Below are 15,263 nucleotides of genomic sequence, written 5' to 3'. Positions count from 1 at the left end.
TACCGGAAGACAACAGATGACCACAACAAGAAGCATGGCCAACAGGGGAACAAACGCCGACTCTGCGGTGCAAGTCTCGGATGACAGTACACCTAAAGCTGGGCAGACACTGTGCGATTTTTTTCAGTCACGTTATTCAGCTCCTGCTCAAACTGCACGATTGACTCGCAGGGGTTAGAAGTTCGTATGCCACGATGTACTCTCACACTATACCGCCCGATGCTCTGATGCGACCTGAGTGCTCACACTGTGCCTCCATAACATGAAGGTTATAACAGAAAATCTGTCGCTCGCTCTCTCTGTCTTTCACTCACACAGACACACCACTACCATCAACTTTGCTAAATTGCTAATGAAAAACATTGATCGGGCAGCTGTGATTGAGCAGCAGTGTAAATCCAACTGTTTTCACGGTTGTTGTGGTCGTGATAATTTTGTGATGCCACATCGAAAAGGCTCGGATGAGCTTTCCAAAGTTGTGCCTCCATCGCTTGTGTCCAGATCACACGCTGCACAGCCGTGCTGCAACGTCTTTTTCACCAACGTTTATGTTTGCGCGTGAGCAGTGTGAGCGCCTGTGGTGACACCCTCACGAGCGATTGATGATCGGGAGCTGGTCGTGAGGTGTTAATCACTTCTCGTTACCCCACGTATACTACACGACGCACGATGAAGGCCAAAATCGGTCCGATCACTCAAAAATCGGCTCAAAATGGGCCTAAAACCGCACAGTGTGAGCCCAGCATTAGAGCAGGAAAAGGAAAACACCTGGCTGGAAAAAGTTAATATGGGCATGTGCAATGAATATCAGCGCTATGTGGCCAGAAGTGTGATAATATAATTTATTTTGTGTAATAAACAACTGCAAGGATAGATGATTACAACAAATTGATGACTAATACATAAAAGTAATACATAGATGAATAATGATGATGAGTTATGATGCGTAATCATGGGAACAAGCGGGTTTACAAACAGGAGCAGCTGATTAGCATTAGAAAAGCTGAAATAATACCTCAACTGAAGCCAATTGTACTAAATGCACTAAATGTGCACTGTTACAAGAATATTTTTCTTTCTATTGTTTTCTATTATTTTAAGTTAAGCAGGACAGAGTGCTTTTAAAGAAAGATTTACTTATATTCTCAAAAGTTAAGCATGACAGGCTTCTGTTTAAGAAAGAGACCTGTTTTACTGTGTTAATGTTGTCATTTTGAGCTAAAAATAAATGGCTAAATGATAATTTGTTTCACATGTGTTCATATCACAAAGAATAGAATATGCATCTACTTAAATCAAATTCAAGTCAAATGGTTAAAAAAATAATTTCACACACAAAAAAAGAGCTAGAAAATTCACCACACTGGGAAGGGTGAAGACAACTGGGTCGCCCGGCCCTGGCCACGAGGTGTCCCTTATTTATTTTTCAGGGAGTTGGCAACCCTACACCACACCCATGTCTGAGCTTGTCTTCTGTGCATGCTAAAGGTGTGAGCTGGCATCTAATCTATCATGTTAGGTTGTCGGCTTCTTATGTTCTCACTGGCTTTGTTGTTTTCACAGCCGTTGTCTGATATATTTATTATTGTGAAGGCTGTTTTTTTTTTAAATCAATGACATACTTAGAGAAAGACCTGTTCTGATACTGTACTGTACTTTGACTGCTCTCTAGTGGTGAATATGTGAATCTCAGGGAATACAAACTACAGTTTGAAATGTCAGACGCCATCTCCTGACGACTTGACAGGTCTACATAGAGCCACAGCAGTTCATAAGCATGTGCATAAAGTCTTTATTATTGCTTTCATGATCATGCCCATCACAGTTTCCAGTTGGAATGAACATCAAGTATCTGAAATTCTATAAATCATAATGAACTTAAGAACTGCGAAGTGCTTCTTCTTCACTGAGGTGAAAGTAAACGTTCAAACTCTTGAGTTACAACATGGTATTTTAGCAATGTAACATATTAAGCAATCTCCTAGCAAAACTATAGGGAAGTGGTTCACCAGGTTAATCAACAAAGTGCACTGCACACTAACTGATGTATTCTGTTTTTATTTTCTACGGTATATTGTGCTTTGTAAAAATGTGACCAAAAGAGGTCAAGGTCAAGAGCAGAACATTTTCAGTATTTTCAATCTATACTTGAACATATGAGAGGAGTGTAGATTGTCTTTAAGATTAAGACACTATAAACAGAGAGCATGACAAATGATACATGCATACAGACTTGGTTCCTTTATCTACAGTACAAAGGATCCTGACGAGTGCTGTTGTAGAGGAAAAATATTACTGACTGAAACGTAAACCTCCTACATGTGGAGTGTCTGTGTCTTCTATTGCAATGGAAACCACAGAGCTACTTTCTTCATGTATTTAACACATTAAAGACCCGGTCAAACTCAACCTGGAACCATAATCTCTGTGCAGTTGATTATTAAACTCAAAAAAGGGAAGCATTAAATTAAAAACAGAAAAAAATGGTCCCGGTGAATCTACTGGTGGGTGGAATGCAAATCGGACCTGAGGCTAAAAAACACAAATGGTCAGACTTAGTGACCTTCAGCATAACAGCACAGAAGCATTACAGTACATTTGTATATTCTAGGTACATCAAGTGAAATCTAGGTGTAATAAAAGCCTACAGATCTCTATATAAAAGTATATAATGTCAATGCATGTGCCCTGCACTACTTTCAGAGAAGCATTTCAATTATGATTGATTCTGCAATATGAATATAAATCTCCAAAACTAAAATATTCAGGGGAGCAAAGCTCCTCACATGTTCACTATAAAAGTGACTTCAAAGTCGCCTTTACCACTTTGACATTCTTGGCCTCTGCATTACTCCTCTGGCTCAAAGGCACCGGGCTCCTGAACCTCTGGGGGCCTTCCTGAGGGATTATGAAGTTGAGCTAGACAAAAGCCCTTAAGCTTCTCTTGCAGACTACCTATACCCAGCCTCATCTGGTCTTCAGCCCCCTGAAGTGATTTCAGCTCCATTGTGTAAAAGATGTACAACATGGAGGTGGTCAGCAGAATGGCAAAGCACAGCACAGCCAGCAGGTAGAAGGAGGTACGAGGGAAAGGCTGTTCTGCTCCCAGAGCTAAGTAGGGCACCGCGGCGATGACCAGCTCCAGGAACAGCAGAGCCAGCCCCATCACTCCAGTGCGTGCTGCTGTGTAGCGCATCCTCTCAGCACAGTGCAAGCCCACTTTGACTTCAGTGCGGGCCTCAGTCACAATGTCAACCAGTTCAGCCAGTTTCCCTAAGTCCATGAAAGAGAGACAAGAGAAAGAGTGGAGCCTTTATACCAGTACAAAGCTGGAGAGCAAAGCACTGCAGAAAGTGTTGAAGAGTCAAGCTCTATACTGGACAGGATTATTGTTACAACAGAACATTAAATATTCACTGTGCTCCATGTTATTTAACCCACTGTTCCTGGCGCAATTTAACCAGGGATGAAATTACAACATGTGGCCTGGAATAGTCCTTTTGGAAGAGCAGCCAGAAAACAAAACAAAACACCAGCATATACTTAAAGCTGGCAATACAGCCTGGCTACAGAGCTTCACTAGGGCTGTTATTTCTTTTTCTTTCTTGTCTGACAGATTAAAATTGCTCTGATAGGTAAAAGTGGAGGAATCAAAATGGATTTTCCATTGAATAATTTATACCAAAGTAATTGGACAATCAATCACCTTTACACGAAACAACCTGCTGGCATGGAGTGTGCAGATACCTGTAGTAGAGTCCTTATTCTTCAATTTTCTGTCACTTCCTGTTTCAGCCGGAGTGTGCGGCTCCAGCCTCAGTTCAGCAGTGAGAGCTTCATGGTCGGAGTATGGGAAAGGATGGTTGGGAACGGAGCCTTTGGTAGTGGACATGGAATCACAATGGACGTCGGCTTTTGAAGAACCCTGGGAATAACAAGAGGGCAATCATGCTTTAGCAGTTACATGGCTTTATAAAAATCATCAGATGACATGCTGCTTTCACTCACCTTAAATAGTATGTAGTCGATTCGAATCCCCTTCTCAAAAGGTACAAGCTCCTTTTTACTAATAAAAGGGTTGTCTGCTATAAGAGTCATACCATTCTCACATCCCTGCAAGAAAAAAAAAAAAAAAAAAACTTGCTTAAATTCAATTTACATAAAACCAAAGTGTAACAGAAAGCTGCTTCTACTTTTACAACCCTGGCATTTCTTGAATAATACCATTTTACTTTGCAGCTCAGACCTTAAGATATGAGACCACAATGACACAGTAGCAAAGCTACTTTTGAGCCAATCTGTTGTGTGCAGCTCTAAGAACCACAATGAATAGCCAAGACTTTATGGTCCAACTTCCTATTGCATCAAAATAAATGTGTTAGAGCCTGCATAACTGCATGCATGGCAACTCTATGACTGCCACTGTGCCTCGTATTTCAACTTGAAGTGATGTAAATTTAAATGCACTAAAATCTGCAAGGATCTACATAAATAAAAACAGGTACTTGATTTCATTACTGCACTCACTGTTTGAATACAGATTAATACTTCTACATACATCAAATTTAGCTGTTTCTAAATAAGAGTCTTGCAGTCCAGTGTAAGCCCTCAGTAGTCTGTTCCCAAGGTCCTGAGGGTGCATGTTGAGGTCACCACCAACAATGACCACATCTGCACCAGCAGAGGTGTGGCTAAGAAGCACAGGAAAAAAACAAACAAACAAACAAACAAACAAACATGTTAGTCATTGTATTCTACAAACTAGATAAATGTTACTTGTAATATTACTTCAAACATTTTAGTAAATATGTAAACAAATATAAAGAAACAAGCAAAGGCACACTACCGAATGAACTGCTGCAGCTCCCAGGCCTGAACCACTCTGTGAGGTAGATAAGAGTCCTTCTCTCGGGAGTACTCTGCATGCAGCTAAAATCAGTACACAAGGACAACAGCACATTGATCAATAATAGAAAATCATGTACAGTTAGGGCTGAAAACTGCTGTTATGAAACCTTACATGAGTGACATAGACATTTGCAGTCAGGCTGCCGAGGTTTAGGATAGCCATGCCAACAGCTTTACCACCAAACCAGTCTCCATGGTGAGCCTAATTAACAAGGAAAATTACAACTGCGAATAAACAGTGAAAACGAAGGGTGATATGAGGAGTACAGATAATTTTGCATGAAGCCAATGCAGGGGAAAAAAAGTTGACACTAATACTGTCGTGCTATTAGGGTTTTGCCAAAAAATTGAATTCTTTGTTACATATACTTAACTACAATCCTAAAAAAAACCCAGCTATTTTTAGTTTGGTATTTACCTAAAATTTGTTGCTCCTGGTTCTGCCGCATGTTTTATTTATTTCTTAAAGTTGTGCATTCTCACATAGAGTAATAGCAAAAGAAAAACAACTAAAATTACTGCTAAAAAAAACTATTTTCGAAGTATGTGAATACAGTAATTAAAATGAGCTACTCCCCTAATGTCTACTCAAAAAGTCTGTTCACAAATTTATACATCAATGACAATTTCACAATATATTTAATACAGTTAAAGCCTTTTAGCATAAACAAGTAATTTTACTATTGTTGACGCAGTGTTTTACTTTGGTGAATTTTAAAGGTGCAACTCTTACAGAAGATTTTTTATTTGTTGATAAACATGAGTACAAGATACTGTTTTCTCCATCTCCAGCTCTCCAGACTTACCATGTAAGGATAACCATTCAGTGAGTAGCGATAAAGAAATGTGTCGCGGATTCTGTGTTTGGAGAAAATGGCCAGTCCACTGCCTATGACGCCACTGCAAAAGAAACATGTGACAAAAAGTTATAAATAATGACTCATATACTTGGTTTCCATGTAGTTCGACAGTAGCTTAGTCTAAGTACAAATCGGTAGTATCTGCAACAGATGTGAGAACTTATCTATTAGAGTTGACATTTTTGTGAGCTACAGAGGGGATTAGAAAGGTAGAACCTTAGCTTAATCACGGTCTTGTTCTTTGGTATGGAGGTCAAGGAAGAATTAAGGAGAAAAAGTTAACCCTCGATAGTTTCAGTGAACCACACACACACACACACACACACACACACACACACACACACACACACACACACACACAAAGACATTATGGCCTTTTGAAGATATGACCAATCACGACCTTTAGTCTCAGACTGAGATGTTCAAGGTTAAAAATTAGGGAAACTATTTCACAGTGAGCTTTTGTGTGAGACGGCAGAAACATTACCTTCTGAAGTAATGAGAGTGAGGGTGACAAGAAGCAAGTTTCTTTTTCAAGAAGAGATAGTCTTTCTCACTCCACACCTGTAAAAACATTTGCATGTCACTCAGAAAGTTGAATACCACACATTATTACGAGTATTTACCCATGTCTAATTTTAATTTATAACTTATGGTCAAATTACTTTCATTGCACTGCAGCCTACAATTTGTTAGGGACTGTTTGTAATTTTAAATCAGTCCAGATGAGACTGAAGTGTAGACTTTAACCATGGCAAGTTGAGGCATGTTCCCTTTTTGATTCACAACAAATGAAGCAGGAATTGAGTCCAAGCATTGAAATTTAAATCTTGTATGTTTTCATTGGCCTCTTGTATGTTGTTAATGCAAGTGAAGGAGGGTGAAACCAAAACAAACCAATGGGTGGGACAGCAAAACATACAGGTGTAGCAAAATCAACAATATGATATCATTTTAAAAAGAAAGAATACACTGGCCAGCTCAGCAGTACCAAAACAAGTCTTGAGGAGGCAGAGGTATCATTATCAAGGTCATGAATAGAAACTAGCTGTACAACGAGCTATTGTTGATTACACAAGATTAGAGAAAGACCAGATTAGACTTTGTCAGAAAATGTCTACAGGAGCCGGCATAATTCTGGAAAAGATTCTTTGGACAGATGAACCCAAGAGTAACGTGTGCCATGATGACTGGAAGTCAAAAGTATGGAGAAGGAAAGGAACAGCTCATGATCCAAAACATAGAATATCTTCTGTCAAACAAGGTGGAGGCAATGCTGTGGCATTTATGGCTGCCAGTGTTTGATAACGTGACTGCTAAAAGAATTAGCACTCTGAATTCTAAGGTTTATAGGGTTGTATTCTGCTCAGATTCAGACAAAAGCTGTTAAACTGATCACAAATGATGCTGCAAAAGCAAACAAGAGTTTCTGAGGCAAAGAAATGAGATATTCTTCAACAGCCCAGTCAGTCCGAGGCGGTGCCTCTGAAAATGGGAGACTATGTATAAAAATAGGTGTAATTCCTGTACATCAATCACATATTGAATATTTTATTTAAAATCCACTGTGGCGGTGTACAGATGAGAAATTTTTAAAAAAAAAACATGTAGTTTCCCAACACATGTATGGCCTGCAGAGTCTCTGTTTTTATCAGAACAGTGAGTCTGCAATCAACCGTTTTGTAAGCTGGCTTCCACCTACCTCTTGCAGTAACACAATATCATGCTGTTCCTTATACAACATTTCACCAATCATGGCATAGCGCTGTGGACAGTATTTGCTTAGATATCGGATCCCCCTGCAAAAATAAAGCGCATGGAGCATGACTTATTTTTTAATGGGTGTATCACAGCAATGCATTAAGAATCTCCACAAACCACAGCCACTGACCAGCAGTTCAGAGAGAAGACCCGCACTCTGACAGAGTCCATGTTAGACATGTTGGCGTATCAGTGAAGCTTCAAATCAGGAATGTCGGCTCACGTGAGGTGACTAGGATGGATCCTAAAGTGTCACATAAGAACAGTTGTTAGATACTGCCTGAGCTTCACTGCCAATGTAGTTAGCTGAACATCTGGGTGTGCTAATACACCCTATAAATACACAGGCAATAAGGAAAAAAATCTGGATAAGAAGGGGATATGCACATATCCAAATAACACAGAAATAAAGGTTGAAGTGACAAAAATTAAAATTAATAAAAAAACCTGCTTGGTAAGCACAAAATGTGAAAACGCAGCACACTGCAGCCTGACTGGCAGCTGACACGTTCAGCAAAATTGTTACTGACAACAGTGTAAACAGTTTGAACAGTTCATGTGAAATGCTCAACTGGCTGTGTAATATTACATATTGATAAAATGTGCAGATGTGTTTTTGCAGCTGTGTATTATTTATTTTTTTATATTGTAGATACATATTCTTTCTTCCTGCACTATCATCCATCTGTAGGCTAAAGACAAATTTATAATATAGGGCAAAACACATGATTAAAAGCTGACCTAGGCAGAACTTACTATGTCACATGTTAGGCAAATTTTGCAGTTTATTTTCCTTTTTCTTTTTAAAGGAGACAAAGTTGGAGTACAACTTGCCTGCCGATTGCTGACATAGCTAGAGAGAAAAGGGGAAAGCAGCAACGCAGTGAAAGAATCAAAGGGTCAGAAGCATCATTGCTTTAGCCCACACAAAACATGATAGTAGAAGCTTATAAACTGCCTGGCCAAAAAAAAGTCGCCACCTGGATTTAACTAAGCAAATAGGTAAGAGCCTCCAATTGGACAATTACAGCATGGGCGATTAACTTTCAGCTGGCAACAAGTTATTTAACCCCAACTGGTGCAAGGAGTTGCTTCTTATTTCATAAACAACCATGTCGAAAGACATCTCGTGGTCGTGGAAAAGACGTTAGTGTGTTTGAGAAGGGTCAAATCATTTGCATGCATCAAGCAGAGTAAACGTCTAAGAAGATCGCAGAAACTACTAAAATTGGGTTAAGAACTGTCCAATGCATTATTAAAAAGTGGAAGGATAGTGGGAACCTATCATCTTCGAGGAAGAAATGTGGTCGGAAAAAAATCCTGAATGATCGTAATTGGTGATCACTTAAATATCTGGTGAATTCAAATGGAAGAAAAACTATAGTAGAACTCAGGGCTAGGTTTAATAGTGAAAGCAAGATCATTTTCACACGCACTTCAATTTTCTAGGAAAAATAAAGATTCTGACTCTGGAGCAATGGAAGAACAGATTTACCCTGTTCCGGAGCGAGGGGCGTATCAGGGTAAGAAGAGAGGTAGATGAAGTGATGCACTTATCATGCCTAGTGCCTACTGTACAAGCGTATGGGGGCAGTGCTATGATCTGGGGTTGCTGCAGTTGGTCAGGTCTAGGTTCAGCGAAAGTATATGCTCCACGAATGAGGCCAGCTGAGTACCTTGCTATACTGAATAACCAGGTTATTCCATCAATGGGTTTTTTTCTTCCCTGATGAAGCGGGCATATTCCAGGATTCATCAGGCTCAAATTGTGAAAAAATGGTTCTGGGAGCATGAGACATCATTTTGACAAAAGGATTCGCCACCACAGAATCCTGACCTTAACCCCACTGAGAATTAATGAAAAAAAAAATGCAACACTGGATGGAAATAAATATTTTGACATTGCAGAAGCTTATCAAAACAATGCCACAGGGTGCCTAATCAAAGCTAAAGGCGGTCCAACGAAATATTAGACTGTGACCTTTTTTTTGGTGGCCAAGCAGTGTAGCATAAATAAAATATACAATGTCCTTGATATTTAAAGACTAGCATTAGAAAAAAGGTTGAACAAGGAAGAGGGCAGGGGGTTCTACACCAACCACAACAGCTTAAGTGTTTCTATTAAAACTCAAATGTGCCCAAATCATTCAAAGTCTGTTTAATGCAGAATCAGTGAAGAAATGCAGGTTGTTCTCAGTGTTATGGCAGGAAAAGCAGATAATATTCCCGGAACACTCAAGAAGATAACATTTTAGATACCTCGGTACTTCCACTGCTACACTAGGAATGCTTCATTAGTGGAAATTTGATACTATGTAGTATAAAAGTCAAAGTGTTAATCGCTGGTAGGTAAGCGTAGTTAACTAGTGAGTGTAAATAACTGCTAGTAAGTTCCAGATATCCGTTTAGCTAGTCTGTAGAAGTGAAGCTGGGTCTAGTTTCCGTTAGCCTGTTGCCGGTTTTTATATTATGATTTATTAATTGGTTTAACTCACCTCGAGTCTGTTGACGTTAGCTGAAGTTAACTGGGCCGTTCATGCAGAGATGCGTCGTAAATTTATACAAAACACTTCCTGCTGCCGTACTAGCTCACTATCACTGTTACCCTAAGTAATAATAATGAAGACAGCACATTGTCTGTCGGTCGGCATCTCACGAAGTGAACAGACTTTAATGGCATTCAACGTTTTACATTGCTGCGTGGGTTTCCTGTCTATGTAAAGTCAGAAGGAAATAAATAATGGTTATGACCTCCGGTTTTATTTTTTACCACAAAATAAAACCAGAACATCAGTATTACTATTTTTAGCGAGAGGAAATATCTCATGTGTATTTAAAATAAAATAATTGCTGGTATAAATGCTTTGTTACACGGATTTCATTTTAAATATCCCAAAAATTACATTTTGTAAAAGTACCTTTATTTTGAAAACCTTGTTTCCGGACTTAGGCTTCCTTGGCCGCGCTCAATTGTGGGACGTGAAGTTCTTTAAGACAAAAACCATGGAATCAGTTGAAAAGGCGCTCAGACTAAATTAAACCAGTAAAATGAATATATTTCAACCATTTAAAAACTGCTACAGCAAAAATGTGTAAGTATTATGACACAAACAAAAAATCTAAGGAGTAAATGCAATGGCACAGCTAGGGGTGTGCTTGTGCAATATGACCAAAATCTCATATCCCGATATAAGAATTCTATCGTCCCGATAACGATATATATCACAAAAATGTAGCATTTTCTCTAAATTCTGTGAATCTCGGGCAGCTTGACTTGCGTGAAGTGTTTCCAGCTGGGCGTCGTGTACCTGGAGTCGAGTGTTTTAACCAATGCATGAAACTATACATTTTTAGACATAAGTTGTAACGGCTGCCGTTTTCTTTGTGAGTAATGAGTATTTATTACACGGCGTGCTGCGGGGAAAAGCCTGTTCTGACTGTTTGAGTCTAAGGTTTATTTTTTAGCACCCGGCGGCTCTTTTTTACTTCTCATCCGTAAATAATCTGCTCTTTCACGTGATTCAGTTTATTTTTGAAAAGTCTCAACAGGATCTTGAGCTTTATTGTGAAAGGTTTATGTGGAACATAAACAAGTGGACACGCGATGCTGTTACCGTCGTTGTTGCTAACCACAACGCATAAAAAACGCGCTTGTCCGTCCATAGTGTGGTTATATAAAATATAAAAGAATAAGAGAACTTTAAGAAATTAATATAGCCACTAGAGTGACCATCAAAACGATGAAAAAATATTGCCGTAAAGAGTTTATTTTGCGACACCACGAAACAAACGATAGCGTAAAATGAAACGATAGATGTTTTTATATTGTCATCCGATATATATCGTTATATTGAACAGCCCTAGGCACAGCAATAAGTCAGGTGGTAAATAAGTCAAGTGAAACAGAATCTGGAAAAATGGGTGCGCTAATGCTCTATAAATACTCGGGCAATAAGGACAAAATATGGAGAAAGTAAGGGAAATACACATATCCGAATATCACAGAAATAAAGGTTAAAATGACAAAAATTTAAATAAATAAAAACTGCATGGTAACACAAAATGTGAAAGCCACAGCAGGCAGCACTCTGCAGCCTGACTGGCAGCTGATAGGTGCAGCAAAATTGTTACTCACAACAATGTGAACAGTTCATGTGAAATGCTTAATTGCCTGATTAATATTAGATATCAAGTCAAGTCAAAAAGACTTTGTCTATCCCCATGGGGGGACATGCGTATGTGTGTGTGTTCCGTGTTCAGCCGAGAGAAGGTGTCCCTTCACCCAGTTAGACAAAAGTAAACAATCTTCGGTCGACGCGGGTGGCCATGAATGAGGGGGGAGAGAGTCACAACAAACAGTCTTATTATCTAAGGAGAATTTGTGATTCCCGTCAGCTTTTGCCTTGAGCATCCAGCTGGTGCCAGGGGGGCCGCATGAGATGAAGATGGTAGTTGTTTTGGTTAGTCCGAACAAACTGCTTCCAGTTTTACAGTAGGTCTAATGTCCGTCACTGGTCACCAGGTCTCTCAATTCCCGTTGTTCTTCTTCAAGATCTTATCCATATAACAGAGCCATGAGCTTCTTCAAGATCGCATCCATATTGCGTAATAAAAAACACAGTGTGAGTGCTCACAGCACTGCCCATCATCTATCATGTCAGCCAGCTTTGTGGGATTTTGAACAGCTGTAGCTGCTCCTTGTTCTTCAATAAGCCAGGTCCGAGCCAGCTCCATTCAGCCAGAACTCTGTTATCATAGTTCCGAACTGGTAGATGTCGTTCAATGTCCTCCATCGAGAGTGTTGCCAGACACACGACGCAACCGACCATCGAGTATCTGGCAGCAAACGTCTCCGCAGGACAATTGGGCTCTCCCAAGCCCAGGAGGATGTCAATTCCGTTAAGGGACCAGTTGATCAAATCCATAATTCTTCTTTAGGTTTTTAGAGAACAAGTCTGGGAGACTCTCTTAGGATTAGAGAATAAGCGAGACTATACAAGACATGAGAAGCAGGAAAGATAAGGGAGAGGGGGAAAGTGCGACCGCCTCCTTCAAGAGCCGAGAGAATGATAAAATTTGCAAATCTTTTATTGGAGCTGTGTATTACTTTTTTTCTATGTTGTAGATACACGTTCTTTTTTTTTTCTGCATTATCATCCATCTGTAGGCAAAAGACAAATTTATATTATAGGGCAAAACACATGGTTAAAAGCTGACCATTGTAGTTAAATCTGTTAACTGTCATAGGCAGCTCCATATTCCATACTGCATTTCGTTGCCCTGTACCTGTGCATGTGCAATGAAAATAAAGTTGAATTCTATTCTATTCTATATTCAATATTCTTTGTCTATTATATTCACTATCGCTACTCTGTACATGTCCAGTCCATCTCAGCCCTTCTTCTTTAACTTCCTCTCCAAATTGTTTAACCTGAACTGTCCCTCTGATGTAATTTTTAATCCTGTCCATTGTGGTCACTTCCAATGGAAATATGAGCTACCTTTCATTCCTCTTCTCTCCAAAGCATGCCTGCATTTCTTCAGGCTCTATTCCACCTGCTCCCACTCGCACTAAAGATCGCAGTGTCATACAATGGCTTCATACTTTCTCAGTATGAAGAAAGATCCATCCATCCATCTTCATCCGCTTTATCCGGGGCCAGGTCGCGGGGGCAGCAGCCGAAGCAGAGAAGCCCAGACCTCTTTTTCCCCAGCCACCTCCTCCAGCTTATCCGGGGGAACACCAAGGCGTTCCCAGGCCAGCCGAGAGATATAATCTCTCCAACGTGTCCTGGGTCTTCCCCGGGGCCTCTTCTTGGTGGGACATGCCCGGAACACCTCACCCAGGAGGCATCCTTGTCAGATGCCCGAACCACTTCAGCTGGCTCCTTTCGATGTGGAGGAGCAGCGGCTCTACTCTGAGCCCCTCCCAGATGGCTGGACTTCTCACCCTATCTCTAAGGGAGAGGCCAGCCACCCTTCGGAGGAAGCTCATTTCCGCCGCTTGTATCTGCGATCTCGTTCTTTCGGTCACACAGCTCGTGGCCATAGGTGAGGGTAGGGACGTAGATCGACCGGTAAATTGAGAGCTTCGTTTTTACACTCAGCTCCCTCTTCACCACGACGGACCGGTGCAGCGTCCGCATCACTGCAGCCGCAGCACCAATCCATCTGTTGATCTCCGGCTCCCTTCTCCCATCACTCGCGAACAGGACCCCGAGATACTTAAACTCTTCCACTTGGGGCAGGAACTCTTCCCCGACCTGGAGTGGGCACTCCACCCTTTTCCGGCTGAGAACCATGGCCTCAGATTTCGAGGTGCTGATCCTCAGTCCCGCTACTTCACACTTGGCTGCGAACCATTCCAGTGCGTGTGTTAAACAATCTGGTTAATAAGTCCACTGCTCTCTCTCGTAGACATCTCCTCCCCCACATAGGTCATCTGGACTAACCATCTCTTTGGCTTCAATTCTCTTCATAGCAGCCTTCACTTCCTCCTTACTTACCCTTAGCAATCCCTGATTTCGTAACTGTCCACCATCTACCATCATCTCTCATTTTCTTCATTTATCAGTTCCTTAAAGTACTCCTTCCATCTTTGCAGCAAACCCTTTTCACTCATTAGCACATTTCCATGTCTATCTTCAATCACCTTGACCTGCTGCACATCATTTTCAGCTAGATCTCTCTGTTTAACCTGTCATTAGTCCTTTTCTCCTTCCTTAGTATCCAGTCTCACATACAACACACTGTAAGCCTTTTCTTTTGTTCTCCAGCTAGCCTTCAGTACTCCTACTGTCTTCATGTCTGACTATATGGAGAGAGGAGAACCTTCCAGATAGACAACCATTTCTACAGCACTCTGCCAATCAGACCTGCATGGTAGAGTGGCCAGACAAAAGCCAAACCTCAATAAAAGGCACATAACAGCTAGTCTTTGCCAAAAGGTACCTACCCGAAGGACTCTCAGACCATGGGAAACAAATGAGACAAAAATTGAACTCTGAATAACAAGCGTCATGCCTGGAGGAAACCAGACACTACTCGTCACCTAGCCAATATCATCCCTACTAGTTATGGATCAAACAATACCGAAGCGCTGTTTTGTGTATCCAGAACAAAGACCTGAAGCCCTGTATTGGTATCGGTGCGTGTATCACGTATCACGAAAAATCACCAATACAGCTGCTGTGTCGTACAGCGATGAGGCACCAAATTATGTTTATTGGAAAGTGAAAATTATGACTCATCTGCATTCACATTGAGAAGAGAGAAGATTGTCTTTAGTGCAGTTTGTGTGTTTCTTTTTGCCACATTTATTATCCAGTGAGAAAAGGAACATTTTCTCCAGACTGAGATCATTTTGATCTCCTAGCACCAAATAAGGTAAATGTTTTTCCCTTTCCTTTTTCTACTTTTGCTCAATTGTCATCAGTTATTTGTGTTCCAGTTTTTTTCCCCCGAAGGACTCATTTAAATTTGTTATTAATTATTTTGACCAATTTAACTTTCTCATGCTTAATAGACATATGTAAACCCTGCCTTCACATACAAGTATACAAGTATACAAGCACTCCCACTATCACAAGCACTTAGATTTTCTAAACTTCTCTTTCTCACTTATAATTCCTTGCAAAAAAACCCCAACAACAGCATTTGATATAGTGTATTAGTCAATCAATCATTTGTTTGCTATAATAAATCAATCAATAATAATTGAAATATAAATACTTT

At 40.4% G+C, this 15,263-nt stretch overlaps 1 protein-coding gene across 1 annotated transcript; it reads right to left on the bottom strand.

The window, feature by feature from the left end:
- Positions 1–1,772: 1,772 nt before the first annotated feature.
- On the bottom strand, positions 1,773–10,261 carry smpd2b (sphingomyelin phosphodiesterase 2b). The gene is made up of 11 exons (XM_082533422.1): positions 10,025–10,261; positions 7,660–7,773; positions 7,471–7,567; positions 6,256–6,332; positions 5,715–5,808; positions 5,021–5,110; positions 4,847–4,929; positions 4,559–4,691; positions 4,009–4,113; positions 3,748–3,925; positions 1,773–3,273 (listed from the first exon to the last, which is right to left on the bottom strand). The coding sequence occupies exons 2-11, from the start codon at positions 7,707–7,709 to the stop codon at positions 2,849–2,851; spliced, it is 1,332 nt and encodes a 443-aa protein (XP_082389548.1). The 5' UTR covers positions 7,710–7,773; positions 10,025–10,261; the 3' UTR covers positions 1,773–2,848.
- Between the last annotated feature and the right edge of the window lie 5,002 nt (positions 10,262–15,263).

This window comes from Aulonocara stuartgranti (assembly GCF_965226115.1).
Source record: "Aulonocara stuartgranti genome assembly, chromosome: 5".
Lineage (NCBI taxonomy): Eukaryota > Metazoa > Chordata > Actinopteri > Cichliformes > Cichlidae > Aulonocara > Aulonocara stuartgranti.
Note: the sequence above shows the minus strand (reverse complement) of the source record. Positions and strands in the feature narration are given on the sequence as shown.

What these genes read in the sequence shown, in the direction of transcription:
- smpd2b (XM_082533422.1), bottom strand. Translation starts at nt 7,709, where the DNA reads ATGTCTAACATGGACTCTGTCAGAGTGCGGGTCTTCTCTCTGAACTGC. An exon ending in ATATTGTGTTACTGCAAGAG is followed by an intron (nt 6,333 to 7,470) that starts GTAGGTGGAAGC and finishes ATGTTTTTACAG; the next exon opens with GTGTGGAGTGAGAAAGACTA. An exon ending in TCGACTACATACTATTTAAG is followed by an intron (nt 3,926 to 4,008) that starts GTGAGTGAAAGC and finishes TGTTATTCCCAG; the next exon opens with GGTTCTTCAAAAGCCGACGT.